Here is a 21,601-nt window from a genome sequence, read left to right on the forward strand (position 1 = left end):
TGTTATTCCCATTACTCCACCAGCATACTTTGAAAAATTTTTCAGATATTGTATAATAATAGAATAAATTTTTGAGTAAAAGTTTAAAGGGAGTGCAGGAGGCAGTGCCCAGTTTAGTTTATGGCAAAGGCAAATGAGCTCCAATAAGTTTCAAGTGAGCAAGGAGCAGGAGAAGTAAAGAATGGGGAGGGGATGGAATGCATGAAAGTTGGGAATGAAGTTAGTGGTCACTTGGACAGAGTGGGATTAACTAGTGATTGTCAAGTGTTGGACAAGGTTGAAGCCTCTGAGGAAATCAGTGTGAAAGCACATTGGCTGTGAACAGGTACTTTCAGAGGCTTTTATCAAGGTGGGGAAGGGAATGAAACAAGGTGGATGTAACGGCAGGGAAGACAATGAGGCTGCGAGCATGCATTGATATCACCGAGGAATCTGGTGGGGACACTCATTTTGTGCCCTCATTTACTCAGAATGGGTAAGGCAGAGTTCACTCTCACAAACTCACCTTGTTTGCACTTGAACACACTCCATTGCAGACTGTTCTACGCCCTGTGAACATAGACATCTTGTTCACGCATCCACGCATGCTCCCCCTTGCAGGCATGCACTCCCTCTATGCTCACCCTCCCCAGCTGACAACCGTGTGGCCCGCCTAAATGAGCTTTGAACCCAGGATTGTCTGATCCCAGTATCTCAGGGCCACACTGAAGCCTCCACGCTTCTAACCAGGCCTCATGGTAACATTGCAGTTAGTGTGTCACTCTTCCAGCTCGCAGTGTCAGGGTTCAGAGTTCAATTCTGGTGTAATTTGTAAGGAGTTTGTACATCCTCCCCGTAGAACGTGTGGGTTTCTCTGGGTGCTCCAGTTTTCCTCCCACAATCCAAATACTTACCAGGTTAATTGGTCGTTATAAATGGTCCCATGATTAAGCTGAGATTAAATAGGTGGATTGCTGGGCTGGAAAGGACCAATTCCTTGCTGTGTCTTGATAAATAAATAAGCATGGCTCCTCAACATCACCACAATAGCTTGTCTGCTGATAGTCTCCTCAATGCCTTGTTTCACGTGTTGCAGTAATGCCCACTCCTCGGAGGTTCAGCTCCTCCCTGGGTTATGATCGCCCAACTTATGGGCACCATTACACAGGAACAAGCTCTCATAAGTATTATTAAATTTTGTAAACAAATAGACCTAAAAGAACTGGTTTCCATGTAACCTCCCATTACCATTGTCTCTGGCCATGGCGAATGTGTGCTGTTTCACTGTGGGAAGCTTTCTAACAGAGTTGCTCTGGAAATTGACAGGTTATCGCTTCTATTGATAATCGTGTGATGATAATTTATTGAGTGGCATAAAGTGCACTGGTTCTTCTGGACTATTGAAACCAGTTATTTAATGTGGGAGATCCTGACTGTACCATTGCAACTGGGCAGGGGAGGACAATAAATTTGCTGATTGGTGTTCACTACAGTACTAATGAGCTGTGGTTAACAGATGTAGTGATTTTTGTGTACAGTCAGAATTGTCATGGCTGTCTAGATACAAAACTGTTTTGTAACCCGGGGACATCCTGGATGTCTTTGGCTGTAAAGTCTCTGCTGTCTAGAAAAGTGCTATATAAATGTACAGTGTTGTTTTTGAAGTAAAGTGCTCCAGTTCTGTATCTGCCCCTTCCTCTCCCACTCCCAGCCCAAGCTGTGTGAGGTATCCTTGTGGGGATGGGTTGTATCGATTCAAGGAAAGATTCTTCACCCCATATCCTCCTGCAGCCCCCACCCCCCACCAGAGTTTGTGCATAGGGCGCCTCTTTGTTTAATCTAGTCTCCGTTCTGTTCTGCTCCTAACTTGTGTCTCTCTGCCATCAGATCGATGTGATTTCTCGAGTACTCGCTGAGGCCGAGCCCCAACCAACAGTCATTCGCCGTGTGATAACAGCTACAAAAGTAACTCCCTTTTGTTCATGGGTTTTCTCTCCTGCAGTGACTGCGCGGGAGGGTGGTGGCGGGGCAGGGTTAATCCACTACATTACACTGTGAGGTTGTTCTCCAACCGCCTGCCCTTCCCTGCCCAGCTGCTCACGTGTGGGGGTTGTGGGGTGCAGGTGGTGTCCACTGTGAATAGTGAGGGTGCCTGCTGATGTTCCAGAGGTTAGAGCTTCTTCTCCATTGTCCTCCTCCCTGTTCCTCTCCTACTCGCTCCTTCCTCCCTATCCCCCGTATGCCTCCTCACTGTTTTCACTCCTTTACCCTCTATTCACTATCCCCTGCCTGTTGAATCTCCCCTCCTGCCCCTCCTTTTAACCCCCTCCTCCTGTTCTGCCTCCTTCCTTCTGAACCTCCTCATATTTTTGCCCTGTTGAAAAGAGCACAAAATTAAGAAAATCCTGTTCCTGCATACAAACCACCTGGAGCTGGTGTAAGATTTTAGACCATAAGCTATAGGAACAGATTTAGGGCAAGTCTGCCCATTGGTCCTGCTCTGCCACTGAATCGTGGCTGACTTTTTCTTTCTGAACCCGATTCTGCTGCCTTCTCCCATATCCTCCTTGCCAATCAAGAACATATCAATCTCCTCTTTAAGTACACCTCTTTAAGATGGAATATGTTTGCTTTAGAAGCATTCTGACAAGGTTTGTGGGATGTTGGCGGGTTGCAGGGACTGTTGGGTAAGGAAAGGTTGGTCAGCAGTGCCTGTATTTGAGGTTAGGAGAATGAGAGTTAAAGAACTCTACAGGGTTACGAGGGGAGATTGAAGTGACGGTCACAGAGAGGGTGTTACCTTTCATCAAGTTGGTGTTGGTGAATTACTACTCAGTTAAAATACTTTCAAATATACCCCTTTGAATTACTCTCACTGCAATCTACAGCGTCTAATTCCCGTCTAAGTCATGTACTTTTAAATCAACTTAATGACCCCCAGATTTTGCAATCATCTGAAGGACTCCGTGCACCAAGCAGGTACAGGTATGGCACCTTTAAGTGGATGAAATCTCATTACCATGGCCGGAAGCAAGGCAGGAAGCGGGAGCTTCAAGCCAGGCTGAAACACAGAAAGATGAGCCCCCCTCTACCAAGCTTCTTGTTAACAAATGTACGGTCGCTGGAGAACAAAATTGAGGACCTAAGGGCAAGTTTTCTGTATTGGAAGGAAATGCAAGATTTTTGAGTTTTATGTCTGAGCAAGATGTGGCTTTCTCCCAGCAAGTCAGATACAGTGATCAGACCAGAAAGCTTCTCAGCTGACAGAATGGATCGAACTGCTGATGCAGAAAAGGCAAAAAGTGAGTGTGTGCGTTTCATTATAAGCTCTGGACAGTGCTCTCGTGGTGGTTATGTCAGACTCCTGTTCCCCAACCTTGAACACTTAATGGTCAAGGGCCTTTGGGCAGTTCTCCTCCATAAGCCTGACCACAGTTTACATACCACCAATGATGGACTATAATCAAGCGCTTGAGATGCTGCATGATGCCGTCTCCAAACAAGAAAACATCCCGACGCATTTCAAATCATAGACTAGGACTTCAACAAGCCTTGTTTGAAGAAAACTCTGCCCAACTACCATTAGTAGCATGAGAGGTTCCCACGCACCAGACCACTGTTATACTAAGATAAGGAATGCCCAGACAGTATTTCAGAAAATCTGATTAATTGGCTAACCATCTTCATGCAGGCGGAGGCTAATGAGCAAAGCTCCAGAGATTAGGGCCTCTTGTGGTTGTTGCAATCAGAAGAGCTGCTACAGGATTGCTTCGAGTTGGTGGACTGGTCCATGTTCAGTAGACCTGAATGATTTGTTGTCATGAATTTATTAAAACTGTTGTAGACAAGTATATCCCCACAAAATCTTTCAGAGTTTTTCCAACCAGAAGCCCTGGATGAACCATGAAATCTGCAGATCAGAGGCATTCAAGTCTGATAACCAAGAAAGTTGGAAGAAGCCCAGATGCAACCTCCAGAAAGCCGTTTCATGGGTGAAGTGGCAATTCCAGATTAAACTTGAATCAACAAAGGATGCTAGACAGTTGTGGCAGGGCTTGAATACTATCACCTCTTATAAAATTAAATCAATTGATGTAGACGACAGCAGGGCTTCGTTTCCAGATGAACTTGATGCCTTCTTTGCTCACTTTGACCATCAAAACATGGAGGAACCATCACAAGCTCCCACAGCCCCAATGATCATATAATTTCAGACTCTGAGGCCAATGTATGAGCAGCCTTCAGGAAGATGTGCCCATAGGAAGCATCTGGCCCAGACGATGCCTAGCCAAGTACTAAAAAATCTGTGCTGATCAACTAGCTGGAGAGTTCACTGAGACCTTTATCCTTTTGCTTCAGTAGTCTAAGGTAACCACCTGCTTCAAGCAGGCTTCAATTATACTGGTGCCGAAGAAGAAAGTGGTAACCTTTTTCAATGGCTATCGTCCACTAGCACATGCATCCACATTGATGAAGTGTTCTGACAAGTTATTGATTAAACGTATCAACTCCTGTCTGAGAAGCGACTTAGATCCACTCAGGTTTGCTTACTGGTGCAACAGGTGACAGACCAGTAGCAATGGGTTCACAGCAGATGCCATCTCACTGGGTCGTTACTTAACCCAGGAACATCTAGACAGCAAGGGTGCAAATGTCATGATGCTCTTTATAGACTACAGCTCAGCATTCAATACATCAGCCCCTCAAAACTAATCAAATACTCTTCCAGACCTCAGTACTTCCATGTGCATTTGGATCCTTGATTTCCTTACTTGCAAACCTCAGTTTGGACTGGCAACATCTCCTCCATAATATCCGTCAGCACAGGTGCATTACAAGGCTGTGTGGTTGGTCCCTGCTCTGCTCGCTTTACGTAGGACTGCGTGGCTAAGCAGAGCTCCAATGGCATATTCAAGTTTGCTGATGACACCACTGTCGTAGGCCGAATTAAAGGTGGTGATGAATCAACATCCTCTGCTCAATGACCAAGACATTTGACTTCAGGAGGAGGAAACTAGAGGCCCATGATCCAGTCCTCATTGGAGGATCAGAGGTGGAAAGGGTGACCAGCTTTAAATTCCTCAGTGTTATTATTTCGGAAGACTTGTCCTGGGCCCAGCACATAAGTGCAATTGCAAAGGATGCCCAGCAGTGCCTCTACTTTCTTAGGAGTTTGCGAAGATTCGACATGGCATCTAAAATTTGACTAACTTCTATGTGTGTGTGTAGTGGAGAGTATATTGACTGGCTGCATCAGACTGCAGAGCGAAGAGAAGGAGAAGATCTGGTGGTTTCAAAGGCATAATAAGTCGTAGACTGGGGAAGAGAGAAGGAGGCTTGGTAGGAGAATGGCAGTGGTGAGGGGAAGGGACGTTGGATGAACAGATGATTGTTGGATTTTGAAGGCAGGGTCTTGCATTTTCCACAGAAAGTTCCCTTGCTTCCCATTTCCCAAGAGCTCAACCACCACCTCTTGGGGCAGAGAAGAATAAGTAAAGGATGGGTGCTTGAGATTAGGAGAATTGTGTAGGCTTCAATCCTATCACACATACCACCTCCTTCAGTGGAGAGGACCAGATCTGTAAACATTATTCTGAGTGTGGTCTCTGAGATACCTTCATTCGTGCATGAGCCCTCATGCAATAAAAAGTGCAGTGCACCGTTTGCTTTCCTGGCTAATTGCTTCATGTTGACTTGCATACCAGGCCTCTCCACACCATGCGCCCCTCACTCTCTCATTGTCTAAATCTGCTTTTACAACGTTATGTTTCATCTGTTCTGTCCATGTCCATGCATAGAACCTGTACATATCTCCCTGAAGTCTTTCTGTATCCTCCTCAGAGCCCACATTGGTACCCAGCTTTTCCAGCAAACTGAATATTTAACACTTAATTCTCTCATGCAAATCAACGATCAAACGGGGCCCCAGTGTAACTCTTGTAGAACCCAAATCAACAAACATATCCATGTTCCCTCTTTTGTATCCATTAATTGATCCCCATTCTTTCCTTGTTTAATAGCCCCAATAATATGTATAGGTTTATCTGTATTCCTTATTTTCTTTTAATCAGTCCCCATTACTTCCTAATGTATTACCCCAATTACATGTGCTATAATTCTATTTATTAACCGGTTGTGAGTCCCTCTAGCTAAGTGCTCCTCAAAATCTGCATGTATTACATGCAAGTTCTACATTTTGCAAGTCACACCTTTATAAAGTTGTTAACAGAACTGTTGAACATCTTTTCCCTTCCATAAATCTAAATTTGGCCAATTCTATAGTTTTTCCAAGTACTTTGTAATCCACTTCGGGTTAGTGAGAGTGAGCCAGTCTCCCCAATATTGACTCTGTGGTACCTTGGTCTCTGTGTAGATGAATGAGCCACTTGAGTCAGAGCTGTGGCTGTGGTCTGATTGCCAGGTTGACGATGCAGCTCCGAAAGATGCTGATGGAGCAGCAAGCCACTTTCACATACTAACTGCAACCAGTCTCGATCAATTCCTCACTGATTTCCTTCAGATAAGAGGGGCTAGGTGGCTGTCAGCTAACCATTCAAAACCTGATGTGAATCAGTACATGAAGCTTTATAAAATGTGGATTGTTTTCCTCGTGCATCGATATTTGTGATTCTGTGTGGTTGGTGATCAGTCCCTCAAATCTTGACAGGAGCCATGCTCCTTTTGTTAATGGAGACAGGGTGGGGTCATAGCAACACAACCTCTTTCTGTGGAGAGGAGTGGACTCTCAGTTGCAAGCAAGGTACTGGAGGCTGTTGTTAGAAACAATCATATATTAAATGTTGAATAAACAGTTATTCTAGTGTGGTCCTGATTGTGTGTCTTGGAAGACCTCAGCATCTGTGGGGAGGAAGGGAACTGTTGACGTTTCAGGTCAAATCTTCATCCTGTATGCTCAGAATGAAACGGAGAAGGGGAGGGGTGAGAATGAGCCGAAGGTGCTCAGATTGAAAGATGATAAGCAGGTGGGGGAGGATTGGAGTTGGGAGACAGTGAGAGGTGAATGCTATATATAGGCAGCAAGAATGAGAGAGAAATGAGAGATAGATGGAGCACAGTGGGGAGAGGAGGCATGGATCTGTGCTGTAGCTAGTTGACAAATATCAGTATTTGCAGTGGTTGTGTTCCACATATAATATCATGGCCTCTTGCTTTAGGTTTCATCTAGTCAGCAGGAGTAATACCCATTTTTTCCCCTTTTTAAAAAATATAATGTTGGATTGTCTGTATCACATACTGACATTTATGGTAGTACCCAGCCGGTATGTCTGGTCGACATGTGCCTTCTCCCTCAACCCATACCTCCTGCAACCCTGGTACTTTAATCCATTCCTGCCTCTCCATGTACCAGTGACATTGCCCATAAATCCATTTCTCCTGCATGAGTTCAGTATTCCAGCCATTTTGGGTTACATCTGAACTCAGTCTTTGATTTATTAGTGTTCATGGCCTGGGTGTCTACTCCTGCTGGGGGTGGCCAACATTGCTTCAAGGGATGGTCTTCTTAACACTTGCTGTAATAATTGGCAATTGGCTGATGAAGGGTGTAGAATAGCCTGGTTTGGCGTAATGGGATGTTTATTCTAACATCAGTTCCTGCTGGGAGAATTGCTCTGGATGGGTTTATTTTGGAGGTTAGTGATGAATGGGCAGTGCTTGTCACTTTTCACAAAGTTCTGGCCTTTTCATTTGCTGATGACTCCAGGATAAACTCCTTCAGTCTCGTTTCACTTCAGGCCAGCCAGGAGCATAGATTCGCAGAGTTATACATCACAAAAGTCAGCCTTTCAGCCTATTGTGTCCATTCCAATTAATACGTTTACTTGAGCTAATCCATCTACCTGCATTTAGACCACATCTCTCTAAATTTTTTCCAATCCGTGTACTTGCACAAATGTCTTTTTAAACATTGTAACTGTACCCTTCTCTACTACTTCCACTGGCAGCTCATTCCACTGCTGGAGTCTGATTGTGTTCCAGATGGTTGAATGGATGCCCAGGGTGTGAGCTGAAGGCTGAAATCTACAGAAGTACTGTTTAATCTGTTCATCCAGTGCCTTCCATTATGGTGCTGTCGTGGTTTGGGGCTCTGGCTGACTGGGATTATTCACCAGAGGCAGTCCTCTCCCTGAGCATGACTGGTTAGTATTTGTACCAAACTTCACCAGTCCCAATGTTAGAGAGAAGAGTAGACAGCTATTATCCTTTTATTCTTATCAAAATGCCTAATACTAGAGCGCACACACTTTCAGGTGAGGGGCAGATATGCCAGGCAAGTTTTTCCACACAGATTGGTGGGTACCTGGAATGCTTTGCCAAGGGTGGTGGTGGAGGCAACTATGATGGATATGTTTAAGAGGCTCTTGGAAAATAATGGGAATGGAGAGACATAGACTTTGTGTAGCAGAAAGGATTAGTTTAATTAGGTGTTGCTATTCTGTTCTGTGTTCCAGGTATCTGGGTTTAGCATTCCTGAAGCATCCAAGGTTTCTAAATGATCTGGGAAGGTTGCGGAGATGGTGGTGCACTGAGTTGTGCCAAGCTTGGATAGCTGGTGTGAGTGTGCCACTGTTCCCTAGAGTCTGATAGGATTCTCTCTGTTGGTTACTCATCTTTTTAAAGATTATTCCAGGAAATAATCTTACATTGAGTGGGAGGTGCATGGAACACACTACCAAAGATGGTGGTAGAGGCTGATGTATAAGGGACACTTAAGAGACTATTTGATGGGCGCATGAATGAAAGGAGGGTTATGTGAAAGAGAAAGGTTAAATTGATCTTGGAGTAGGTTAAAATGTGGACACAACATCATGGGTTGAAGGGTCTGTACTGTGCTGTCCTGTGTTCTATGAATATAACCACGATGGGCAGAGGCAGTAAGGATAAGGAAAAGTCTTATTGATGCTAGTTGGACCAGGTGGAGGTACTGAATGGATTTCTCCTCCAGTGTCTCAATATCAGTATGAGTGCAACTCTGGGCAGCGGTGCGCTTTGCCTTTGGTTCTATTATAACTAGTATATGACAAAAAGGTTGCCAGGTTGCTATTGGAAAGGAACTGTTGCCCTCCTCTTTCTAATGTGTCCACGTTTTGAATCATCACCTGAAATGATACCTGCTTTTCACAAAAGCAGAGTTAAGTTTCGGGTCGGAGAGTCAGTATGTTACTCTGAGTCAGAATTACAAATGGGGCAGACTGGGTAAAGAAGGCAAGCTTCGCTTCCTCATTGACATTTGGTTCCAGATGGAGGATCTCAACCGAAAACATGGACTGTCCAGCTCCCTATAGATGCTGCCTGACCTGCTGAGGTCCTTCAGTGTTTTGTGTATTGCTTTAGAAACCACATGCATTTTCTAACAAACTGGCAGTTTCTTCTCACTAACACTGATAATTTCTTTTCACAATTACAGGTCATTAATGTAATTGTATTTATTTTCCCCAGAGGGGTCAGTGGGTTTGAACTCATACCTATGAATTTACAGTCGAGTTACCTTACCACAGGGCAACTTGGTTCCAGTGAGCAACTGTAGCTGGTGACAGACTTGCCTTGAAGTCAAACATTTGAGTTGAAGCTATGGACATTACAGACCTGAAATAGGACAGCCCTGAGAAAAAGATGGGAAGTGATCAAGGAGATGATGTCTTTATTCTGCTAGGTGTGAGCTGAGGTTCAGCAGGTGGAGCTCTTCCCCTTGAATCAACAGGTCATGGTGTCAAAACCAGGGTGTGAACTCTGGGTCCAGTATGACTCTCCTTGAAGACCCACATTCAATGATTCAGGAACAGCGTCTACCTCTCTGCTATCAAATTTCTGAACAGTCCATGAGCCCACAAGCATTACCTCACTATTCCTCTTTCACACTTTACTACTGCCACTAAACAAATTTCACAACATAGGCACAAGACATCCTGCAGATGCTGGAAATCTGAGCAAGACACAGAAAATGCTGGAGGAACTCAGCACATCAGACCGCAGCTATAGAGGGAAAGGAAGGATCTCAGCTTGAAACATTGACTTGAACTTTCCTCCATAGATGCTGCCTGACCTGCTGAGTTCTTCCAGCATATTGCGTGAATTTTATGATGCTTGTCAGTGATGATAAACCTGAATCTGATTCTGATACCCTTACTGCCCATGGGAGTACTGTAGGTGTTGGAACTGCCATCCTTTGGAGATTGACCCTCCTGACTGAGAGCATGGACCTCCTCTTACAGCTGGGATAAAGCTTTTCCAGCAGTCAGCATTACTATTGCTCTCCATATGCTGCCTGTGGGTGTTTGCTCTCTGTAATCAGGTTGCAGAGTGCGTTGTTGATTTGTAACCTGTTTCAGGATGTCCTGAGATGAGATAATGCTCTCTGTGAGTGCTCTGAGACACTCTATAACCCCAAATAACTTGCTGCTTCATCCACAGCCCAACGACCCCGTGACAAACATCTGCCAGGCTGCAGACAAGCAGCTCTTTACGCTGGTGGAATGGGCAAAACGCATCCCTCATTTCTCTGACCTTCCACTGGACGATCAGGTCATCCTCCTGAGAGCAGGTGAGGCATCTTCTCCTGAGGCTGGGCTGGGGGCAGTTGGTTGTGCTGAAATGGGGAGGGCACCATTATTTCAGCCTGACTTTTTGAGTGACACTGAAATCGGTGGTCTGGTGGACAGTGAAGATGAAGATTACATCAGGATCTTGATCCAGCGGGCTGAAGAATGGCAGATGTAGTTTAATTCTTATAAAAGTGAGGTGGTCTGAATGGCCTGTTTCCTCTAGTTGTCATTCAGCCTGGAACTGGGTATTTTGTCAGGGTGATCAGATTACCAATGAGTGAAGTGGGAGAGATTCCCCTAAGGTATGAGACAGGTAAGAGTGTTCTAGTCTTCTTGGAACAAGAGAAGGGGGTGATTGGGAGATTCCTGGGGATAGGGAGGGCTGGGGAGTTTCACCCAAGGTATCTGGAGAGGGTAGGGTGTGTGAGTTCCCTTGAGGTATGGGAGAGAGTTTGGGTGGCAGAAAGATACACTTGGGTGGATGGCTTCCACCACCACTCTCGAGGTGGGGGGGGGGGAAAGGGGGGGAAGCTGTCCTGCACATCTTTGCATCTGATCTTAAATGTCTGTCTGATTCTCTATTGCATGGAGTTTATTACTTATGGAATCTGTTTGTGTTGGATCTGGAGATGTTATGATTCAGAGGTTCTTTGGAAGTCACTAATGAGGCATGAAACTTGATGGTTATGGCCATTTTGTTAAATGTTCATAAACAAAGAAGTGGAAACTTACTCTACTGTAATAGGAGAGAACAAAGAGAAACAGAGTTGTGGTCATTTTATACTAAAAACTACTCAGTCTAGACAGATAATTACATTGATCAGAAGTAACCTATGAAATAGCCAGGTTCAGTGGTGTGACACAGGCTGCAGAGAAACTTACAGAAAAATAGGGAACTGGCTATACTACAGTTACTGGAAATTCACTGAACAATTACACACAAACAGGTGATTATATATAAATATCAGCAAGCATAAGAAAGATAAAACTACTTTGAGAAATCATTTTAACCTCTAATCAAACATTAGCGCAAGAGGCCGAGGGACGGACTGAAGCCTGGGCAGTCAAGGCTGTAAAAGTGGGATTATCAGTATGAAGCAAAGGTGGTTGGGGTTAGAACCACAATAATTCCAGACTCAGTCCTATCCTTGTGATAACTCTAAGTCTTGTGCCCTCAGGTTGGAATGAGCTCTTGATCGCCTCATTCTCCCACCGATCAATAACTGTGAAGGACGGGATCCTTCTCGCCACCGGTCTCCACGTTCACCGCAACAGTGCGCACAGTGCTGGGGTGGGAGCCATCTTTGACAGGTTGGTGTTGGGTCCACCAATAGTGTTGGGGTGCTGGCATCACAGGGCTTTGTCCCTTTCTCACTGTGGGTGATTTGGGGATCTAGCAGATCAGGTGATCTAGCCTCAGGAATAGGGGTCACATGTAATGGCAAGACCCTTAACAGTGTAGTGCCCTTGTTGAGATTTTAACTAGTGTTTACTGCTAATGCTGTGGGTTAGTTCATTCAGTAGATTTCTACAATAGTGTGTTCTGCTGGTGATGTTTGGGTCACCATTAAAGTAAGGGGGTTGTGGTGTTCAGCTTATGAATGTTGGATCAGCTGATCTGGATGGTGGAATTGGGAGAAGGTTCTAGAGAAAGCTGTGTGGAGGGGTTCTGTGACGGTCCCTAAAGGAGTCGAGGCCCTTCTTGTGGGTGATTGAGAGTGAAGATCAGGGGAATCAGCAGTAGGATTCAATCCAACTGGAATGTATGATTCGATGGAGTCCAAGATGGAAAGTTCTATCAGTGATAGCTGCGGACTGGACTGGTTTTAGTTGCCTTGGTGGTTCGTGGCTGTGGACTCACCATTGGAGACTCAGCAATTTGATTTCTAATGTTTTGCGTGTTATTTGTTCACTCTTTGGTGTTTGCGCGATGTGCTTTTTTTTTGCACGTCTGATGGTTTTCTTGTGTGGGAGGTTTTCTTTAAACATGTCTGTGGTGTTTCTTTGTTTTGTGGCTATCTCCAAGAAGATCAATCTCAGGGTTGTGTACTGTATACTTTGATAATAAATCTACTTTGTAATTCGTAGCTTTAACTTTTTAAATACATATTTACTGTAAGTATGACAAAAAATTAAGTCGCTTATTCTCATTGGAGGCTGAGGGGCAGACAAGGGTGAACTCAGTCTTTTTTTTCTCAGAGTGGACATATCCAGTGTCCAGTACTTGATGTCATTCATTTGATAAGAGGGAAGGTTTGTACACAGAGTGGTGGGTGCCTGCAATGCACTGCCAGAGGAGGCAGTGGAAGCAGATACAATAGTAATGTTTAACAAGCATTTATAGAGACACCCAGATATGAACAGGTGGGAAATGGAGAGTTATAAACCATGTGCAGGCAGATGGGAAGAGGTTGCATCAGGACTTTGGTCAGCACAGGTACTGGGGTCTGAAGCACCTAATCCTGTACTGTTCTATGAGCTGTACCATCTTTAGGGCTGTTGAAGTGTACTGGATAGAAGGAACTTTACCCACAATCTAGCCTGTACGTTCCCTGCCTAGGGTGTGACCTCAGGAAGTGACCCGTTCTACCTGGTGGTAATGTGATTTTCTCTCTGTCTCCAGGGTGCTCACTGAGCTGGTCTCCAAGATGAGAGATATGCAGATGGACAAGTCAGAGCTCGGTTGCCTCCGCGCCATCATCCTCTTCAACCCTGGTACGTCGAGCTCCCAGACCGGTTGTGAGGCCCTGGGAGAGTGGAGTAGGTCAGGGTAGTTCAGTCAGTGGAGGACAGAGAACTCTGATGCATGGCTTTCCTGGGGTTAGTGTGCTGAGAGGGCGAGGGTTGGTGGGCTTTGAGTGAAGGTTAATATTCAACTTGCCCTGTGCCCACTTGTATATGCTCACGTGGAAACACACACACACACCCCCCCCCCCCCTATCTATTCTGCATCCTTCCTCCAGTGAACTACCCAGGTAAGCAAAAACAATCTAGTTGCTGGAACTCTGAAATGTAAGCAGAAAATCTGGAAACTCTCAGTAGCTCAGGCAGCGAAAAGAAAAAAGTTCAGCAACGTAGGTGGGGAGAGATGGATAACGTAGCTGGGGGAGAGAGAAAGGTCAATCAGTGTACCTGGAGAAAGCTCAGGCGGTGTACACTGGGATAGACAACCTCAGCAACAGATGATGAGGTATACTACCCTTCATATAAGTGGTTGTAACCAGACAACACACAGGTTTAGGGTAAGGGGTAGGGCCTTTGGGGGGGGGGGGGAAGTGATTTAGGGAGAAATATTTTCCTCAAGAAGTTATTTGGGATTGAAAGCACTGCTTAAATGGATGGTAGAGGCAGGAACACTCCCAACATTTCTTTAGGTGTAAACTTGCAGCCACATGCTATGAGTGTGCATGGCACTTTGTGGCTTGCATGAATACTGGGCAGAATGGCACGTTTCCACGCTGCATGACTCTTTGACCTTGTGTGCAGGCTGCGATGGGGTGCGGATTATAGGTGGTGTTAAGCATCTGTGAGTCGGCTGGTGTGGTATACTGCGTCCGGTGCTCCCGGTGTGGCCTTTTATACATTGGTGAGGCCCAACGCAGACTAGGAGACCATTTCGCTGAACACCTACGCTCAGTCCGCCAGAAAAAGCAGGATCTCCCAGTGGCCACATATTTTAATTCCGTGTCCCATTCCCATTCTGATACGTCTACCCAGGGCCTCTTCTATTGTCAAAATGAATCCAAACTCAGGTTGGAGAAACAACACCTTATATACCAGCTGGGTAGCCTCCAACCTGATGGCATGAACATTGACTTCTCTAACTTCCGTTAATGCCCCTCCTCCCCTTCTTACCCCATCCCTGACATATTTAGTTGTTTGCCTGTTCTCCATCTCCCTCTGGTGTTTCCCTCCACCCTTCCTTTCTTTCTCCTGAGGCCTCCCGTCCCATGATCCTTTCCCTTCTCCAGCTCTGTATCACTTTCGCCAATCACCTTTCCAGCTCTTAGCTTCATCCCACCCTCTCCGGTCTACTATCATTTTGCATTTCCCCCTCCCCCCCCCCCCCCCCCCCCACTACTTTCAAATCTCTTACTATCTTTCCTTTTGGTTGGTCCTGACGAAGGGTCTTGGCCCTAAACGTCGACAGCGCTTCTCCCTATAGATGCTGCCTGGCCTGCTGTGTTCCACCAGCATTTTGTGTGTGTTGCTCGAATTTCCAGCATCTGCAGATTTCCTCGTGTTTGCTCTGATACAGGGAGCTTGTTGAACAACATGATGATTGGAGGGGATTCTGTCTGACTATATTGTCCCACAGATGCGAAGGGGCTATCCAATCCGGCGGATGTGGAGATCCTCCGGGAGAAGGTTTACGCTTCGCTCGAGTCGTACTGCAGGCAGAAGTACCCAGACCAGCTGGGCAGGTGAGAACGTGAGCAGTGATTTCTCTCCCACCGCTACCCACTGACCTCCCACCTGAGAGTCCCCGACCCCTCCCGCCCGAGAGTCCCCGACCCCTCCCGCCCGAGAGTCCCCGACCCCTCCCACCACCCCCCCACTCCCGCCGCCACTCAATAGCTATAACAATAATAAACCAAATCCAGTTCCAACCATAATGCCTAACTCACTAATCTCACTTGTCCACATTAGTCCTGAATCCATCAGAACATTTCCTATTCGAATATCTGTCCAAACATCTTTGTAAATACTGGAATTATCCCTACAATTATTGCCACCTCTGGCAGCTCACTCCTCATAGCCAGCACGCTCTGAGTGGAAAAACTTGCTCTTCAAATCTCCTTTAAAGTTGCTCCCTTTTCAGTTTTGGATTCTCCTGCCTAAGAAAAAAAATTCCAACTTTCCTATTTATGCCCCTAATAATTTTATAAACCTCTTCAGGGTCACCCCTCAGCCTCCTATATTTTACTAAGAATTAACTGCAACCTATCCATTCTTTCCTAATCACCACTGCCCTCCATTCGTATCTCTTCTGCACTATCTATGGATACTGTGTCCTTCCTGTAGGGCAGTGGCCAGAACTCCAAACAGTAATCTAACTGCATTCTAACAATTGTTTGTCCAGCTGCAACATACCAGGCAAACTCTTGAATGCAGTGCCTCAGTCTGTGAAGGCAAGTACACCAAATGCTCTCTCCATTGTCCAGTCTACTGGTGACTCTGTTTTCAGGAGGTTATAGACCCTGTACCCCCAAGTCTGTCTCATATCAGCACTCCCATTGTCCCTACTATTCACTCTGTATGTCCAGCCAGCCGTTGACCCCCCCCCCCCCCCCCCACACCACACGTCTGGATTACATTCCACTTTTCCACTTGGCACGGAGGAGTATGGAGGGGCAGGTAAGGATGGTGGTGGGGCTGCTTTACGGAGAGGAAAGGTACTGGTATGGCATGGTGGAGGGAAGGATTATGGAAGGCAAGAAAGGTGGAAGGGATTAATGGAAGTCCAAGGGGGAGGGTAATGGGGAGGTTTTATGGGGATGGTCAGGGGAGTTGGAAGGTGTGCTGTGGAGGTGGAGCCAGGGTGGGCATCTGAGTGAAGAGATCGGGAGGGAGGGGTTAGAGAGATGTGCTGCAGTGTTCAGGGTGAACATCTGGTGTGTGAAACACATTGGGCTGAGAATCTGCAGGCTGGGGCTGATCTGATGGAGCAGATGGACAGGAAGGTGTGAAGTGATGGGGAGGTTGGTGATGCAGTTCTCGTCTGGATGGGCTGGTACATGGGACCCAGTGGGCTGGTTGTCCGCAGGCTATGCCTGGTTCACTGGTGAGGTCGCTGACCGTCTACTCTCCCTCCAGGTTTGCCAAGCTGCTCCTGCGTCTGCCCGCATTGCGATCCATTGGGCTCAAGTGCCTGGAGCACCTCTTCTTCTTTAAGCTGATCGGGGACACCCCTATCGACACCTTTCTCATGGAGATGTTGGAGGCTCCCCACCAGTTGTCGTGAGGAGGTGCCATGGCTGGGGGCACAAGTGAGGGGGATTCTTGGCAGCACGGTGAACAGGGCAGAGGTGCCAAGAGACAGCCTCCAATACCATTGACTCTGGTCATACCTCTGACATCAGCAGCCATTCGTGTACGAACAACTGCAGCCTCACATCACTCAGCCTCGCACTCTGTAGTTGCCCCGGCAACCGGTGACCACGGCGACAGTGAGGATGTTGCAGAGGAGGGAGTGCTGTTTCAGACACTCCACTGGGAGGGGCGGGGTGTGGAGACAACTCCTCAGGATCAGCAAGAGAGCTGCGGTCGGGGGCTGTCTCTATATTCGGGTGTCCTTGTTGGGTGTGCTCTGTCCTGCAGAAGTCCTAGTTTCCAGGCAATTCCCGGCACATCACTAGAACATTGGCCCTCTGGTTTAACACGGACTAGAAACTCTGCTTATCTCGCTGCCTGGAACCTCCCCAGCTGGATGTTCCAGCTGAGACGCTGATGGATTACAGTGCAGGCTCATTCTGCCCTGTCCCCTTGAGTTAGAGCTAGCTCTACTGTGTATAGAATGTGTACTGCACCTGCTCAGGGTACATGTGACTGGACAATGTAGAGGAAGCTTTGACTTCTGCTGTCCCAGACCTGGCGGTTTTTAATGGGACTGTGTAGAGCAGGGTTTCCCAAACATTTTTTATGACATGGGCCCGTGCCATTAACTGAGGGCTCCGTGGACCCCAGGTTGGGAACCCCCAGTGTAGAGAGATTTTACTTTGTATTTAAGCAGATTTGTCCCTTCCCTTGAAAGGTGACAGGACATTGTAGAGGGAGTTGTACCCTGTATTGAACCTGAGTTGTACCTGTCCTGGGCATGTGTGAAATGACAGTGTGGAGGGAGCTTCACTCTGTGTCTGACCCAGGGAATGTGTGATGGGATAGTGCAGAGGGAGCTTCACTGTGTGTCTGACCCAGCGAATGTGTGATGGGACAGTGCAGAGGGAGCTTCACTGTGTGCCTGACCCAGGGAATGTGTGATGGTACAGTGCAGAGGGAGCTTCACTGTGTATCTGACCCTGGGAATGTGTGATGGGACAGTGCAGAGGGAGCTTCACTCTGTCTCTGACCCTGGGAATGTGTGATGGGACAGTGCAGAGGGAGCTTCACTGTGTGGCTGGTCCTGGGAATGTGTAATGGGACAGTGCAGAGGGAGCTTCACTCTGTCTCTGACCCTGGGAATGTGTGATGGGACAGTGCAGAGGGAGCTTCACTGTGTGGCTGGTCCTGGGAATGTGTGATGGGACAGTGCAGAGGGAGCTTCACTCTGTCTCTGACCCTGGGAATGCGTGATGGGACAGTGCAGAGGGAGCTTCACTGTGTGGCTGGTCCTGGGAATGTATGGTGGGAGAGTTAAGAGGAAGTTTCACTTTGTCTGTTCTGAGCTGTACCTCCCTAATCCACAGTATGTGCAGCCACTGGTGCTGGACCGCAGTGTCCTAAATTAAACTAAATAGTGGCCAACACTAATGTTCTGTGTGATGTCAGTGACATGAATCCAATTTGGAGAGTGTCTGCTCTCAGAAGTGAGGGAAAGCTCTGGCCCTCACTACATTAGGAACAAGTGGGAGTTGGCATGCTTTTGCTTCAGAGCCTCTTCCATTGAATAGTTGTATCAGCTTTTTGCCAGTTTAAGGATGGCTATGACTGGCAATGCCACACATTTGATGAAATAATCTCAGCATTGTGATGCATTGACTTTATTTTGCTACAGTGCCCATACATAAATCTCTTTGGTTCAACCAATCCAATGCACAGGTCTGTGTGGTGTGTTTCTGCCCTTCAGGCTGGGAGAAGGGTGTGGGTGGTGGGAACATGATCTGCTGGCTTTCACAACTGTCTGGTGCTGGTCGTCTGTTGTTTTTGTCATTGAAGGGTAGGTACCTGGGAGTAGAGTACTCCAGATAGTCAGTGTCAGTACCGTTTGCTGTCAGCATGGTGAATGGCCCAGGGTGATGGTCAAGTCATGGCGAGTTTATGGTAATGGTCACAAGTAGAGATGAGATCCAGGTACAGTGGAAAAAGCTAGAAGCAGCATCACTGACGCGGAGATATAGATAATGCAGAGAGTATAAATTTTTACAAGACAGTGAGAGAAGTAAAAATACTTGAAATAAAAAAGGCACGAACATCCATGGTAGTGCAAAGGCTAGTCAGTAATGTTCTGTTGCTGAACTAGTGATTAGGATTATGCAAGTCGGTTCAAGGACCTGATGGTTGAAGGGAATTAGCTGTTCCTGAACCTGATGGTGTGGGGCTTCCAGCTTCTGTCCATTCTGCTAGACAGTAGCAGTGAGAAGAGGGCATGATCTGGATGGTGGGAGTCTTAGATGCCGTCCTCTTGAGGCACTTCCTTCTGTAGGTGTTGTCTGTGGTGGCAAGGGCTCTGCCCATGACGGATTGGGCTGTCTCCACTACTCTCTGCAGCCTCTTGTATTTCAGTGTATTGGAACTGCTGTACCAGCCCATGATGCTACCAGACAAGATATTTTCAACAGTGCATGTGTCATGTTGAATTTCTTTAAGCTTCTCAGAAAGCACAAGCACTGGTGTACTTTTCTCTGCTACTCCCCTTCAGCCATTCAGTTCTTGAACTAATCTGCGCAACCCAAATCACTACCTCAGTATACCAACACTGTGACCGTTTTGATCACTTCACACTACAGTGGACCTTTTCTTTCTAAATCTATTCTTGTAAAGATTTTGTATAATTTGTTCATTTTATGTTTTATGAATATTGTGTCTCTAATGCTATGTGATGTTTGCTGCGAGTAAGTTTTTTCTCTTGCACTTGTGCAAACATAAATTAATGCAGATGGCACTAAACTCTGTCATCTCTGACATTAGAGATTCTACAGTTGCTGGAAAACCAGAGCAGCACACCCAAATGATGGAAGAACCGAAAAGATCAGTCAGCATCTGTGGAAGAGTTTCTGGCTGGGACCATTCATCAAGACATCATTGATTGCATCTATGTGCTGGGTTCAGGGCAGTGCACCTGGTTGATGGAGAACATGTATGTGGTTTGAGAGTCTTCTAGAGATGTCTTGCTGCCTCTCACAGGGTGGACGAGAATGTTTAAGGTGGGGGGGGGGGGGAAGAACACTCATCAAGTACGCCACTCTGGACCAAGCTCCCTGTAGATGGGGTAATACTAGGAAGGGTGCAAGTATGTAGCTTACCCTGCTTGCTTGGTGTAAAGTGCACACATTGCTTCCTGGAAGCCATCAGTTACCCTAGTTAGAATTACTATCAGTGTTTCTGTGTTGAATGTGGATCTTCAGGCTCCTGTGCCTCCTCCCTGATGGCAGTAACAGGAAGGGAGCATGTCCTGGATGGTTAGGCTCCTTAGAAATGGAAGCTGCCTTCTTGAGGCACCACCTCATGAAGATGGTCTTAATGTTGAGGAGAGTTGGATGGTTTCAGGGCCTGCAGCCAAAGCAGAGCAGAGACCTGGCAATCCAGGGTCAATCTCTTTTCCCAGCGGATCAGTGTATGGCCAGGAGCATTTGTGGTGAGGCCACATTCAGAATATTGTGTTCAGTTTGAGCCACCCTGCTTCAGCAAAAATGCCATTAATCTGGAAAATGCAGAAAAGATTTGAGGATGTTGCTGGCTCTCGAGGGTATGTATTATAGGGAGAAATTGGACATTCTAGGAGTGTAGGAGACCGGTGAGGTTGTAGAGGTGTCTAAAATCATGAGAGGCATAAATCTGGTGAATGCACATAGTCTCTCTTCCCCCCTCCCCGGGAAGGGGAATCAGAAACTCGATGGTATCGGTTTAAAGTGGGGAGAGAGAGATTTAAAAGGCTCCTGAGTGGCAGCTGCTTTACGCAGAGAGTGGTGGGTACATGGAAGGAGAGAGTGGTAGAAGGAAGTACAATAATATTTATATGTGGATAGTAGAGAGCTGAACATTGGCAACAGACACATTGAAGGGATCGTAAGAAATTCACAACAGATGGACTCCATTCAGCCCATCCTGTGCTGCCTCCCAGCATTGGTACTCTGCAGACCTCAGTTCCTCCTGTGGATAGCCAGAGATGTACTAAGGGGACCTTTGCGATCAGGTCTGATGGCCCCCTCCTGCTCTTAGAATTGAACTGAATTGATTTTATTTCTTACATCCTTCACATAGGTGAGGAGTAAAAATCTTTACATCTGTCTAAATGTGCAATCATAGTAATTTATAATAAATAGAACAGTCAATGTAATATAGAGTACACTCAAATCAGTGTGAGTTCATTAGTCTGATGGCCTGGTGGAAGAAGCTGTCCTGGCTTTTATGCTGCGGTACCGCTTCCCGGATGGTAGCAGCTGGAATGGATTGTGTTTGGGATGGCTTGGGTCCCCAGTGATCCTACGGGCCCTTGTTACACACCTGTCCTTGTAAGTGTCCTGAATCATGAGTTCACAACTAGAGATGCGTTGGGCTGTCCACGCCACTCTGCGGAGTCCTGCGTTTAAGGGAGGTACAGTTCCCATACCAGGCAGTTTAAGATTTGGAGCATACCAAACTTCCTCAACGGTCTGAGGTAAAAGAGACGCTATTGTGCCTTTTTCACCAACAGCTGGTGTGGACAGGCCATGTGGATCCTTGGTGAAGTGGTTGCTGAGGAACTTGAAGCTGTTTACCCTCTCAACCCCAGATCCATTGATGTCAACAGGGGTTAGCCCATCTTCATTTCTCCTGTAATCCACAACCAGCTCCTTTGTTCCTGCGCCATTGAGAGTAGATCGAAGAGTTGTTGAATGGCACTGGAAATAGTGTTGCACTTTAATAGGTTGGTATCTTCGTGGCCACACTCCCACCTATTCACTCATAATTGAACTGTCTTCAACAGCCTGTTCCAAAACACGGGGGGTGGGGGGGAGCGATCTTTCACAGGATGCATACACATTTTATAACTCGGCCTCGACAGCTGTCAGAGGCAGGAAGGGGTTAATTTGCACAGGGATCAAACTGCTTTCTTTATGTAGATATTGGAGGGGGATTTTTAGATGGTGTCTCTATAAACAGGTGGAGCTTAGGCACTAGATTGCCGAGATGTTTAATAG

General features: G+C 46.5%; 1 protein-coding gene across 3 annotated transcripts in view; it reads left to right on the plus strand.

Annotated features, from left to right (window-relative positions):
• rxrba (retinoid x receptor, beta a) overlaps window positions 1-20,736 on the plus strand; it is a 69,252-nt gene extending 48,516 nt beyond the window's left edge. The window contains exons 7-12 of one of the 3 annotated variants that reach the window (XM_059970636.1): window positions 1,867-1,944; window positions 10,411-10,540; window positions 11,720-11,852; window positions 13,165-13,256; window positions 14,860-14,965; window positions 16,359-20,736. In XM_059970636.1, the coding sequence (XP_059826619.1) occupies window positions 1,867-1,944; window positions 10,411-10,540; window positions 11,720-11,852; window positions 13,165-13,256; window positions 14,860-14,965; window positions 16,359-16,506 (687 nt within the window). In that variant the 3' untranslated portion in view covers window positions 16,507-20,736. The remainder of the gene's footprint in view (window positions 1-1,866; window positions 1,945-10,410; window positions 10,541-11,719; window positions 11,853-13,164; window positions 13,257-14,859; window positions 14,966-16,358) is intronic. The other 2 variants (XM_059970638.1, XM_059970637.1) reach the window with 2 other exon arrangements.
• The last annotated feature ends 865 nt before the right edge of the window (window positions 20,737-21,601 follow it).

The sequence above is a fragment of the Hypanus sabinus genome, chromosome 5, assembly GCF_030144855.1.
Source record: "Hypanus sabinus isolate sHypSab1 chromosome 5, sHypSab1.hap1, whole genome shotgun sequence".
Classification (NCBI taxonomy): domain Eukaryota; kingdom Metazoa; phylum Chordata; class Chondrichthyes; order Myliobatiformes; family Dasyatidae; genus Hypanus; species Hypanus sabinus.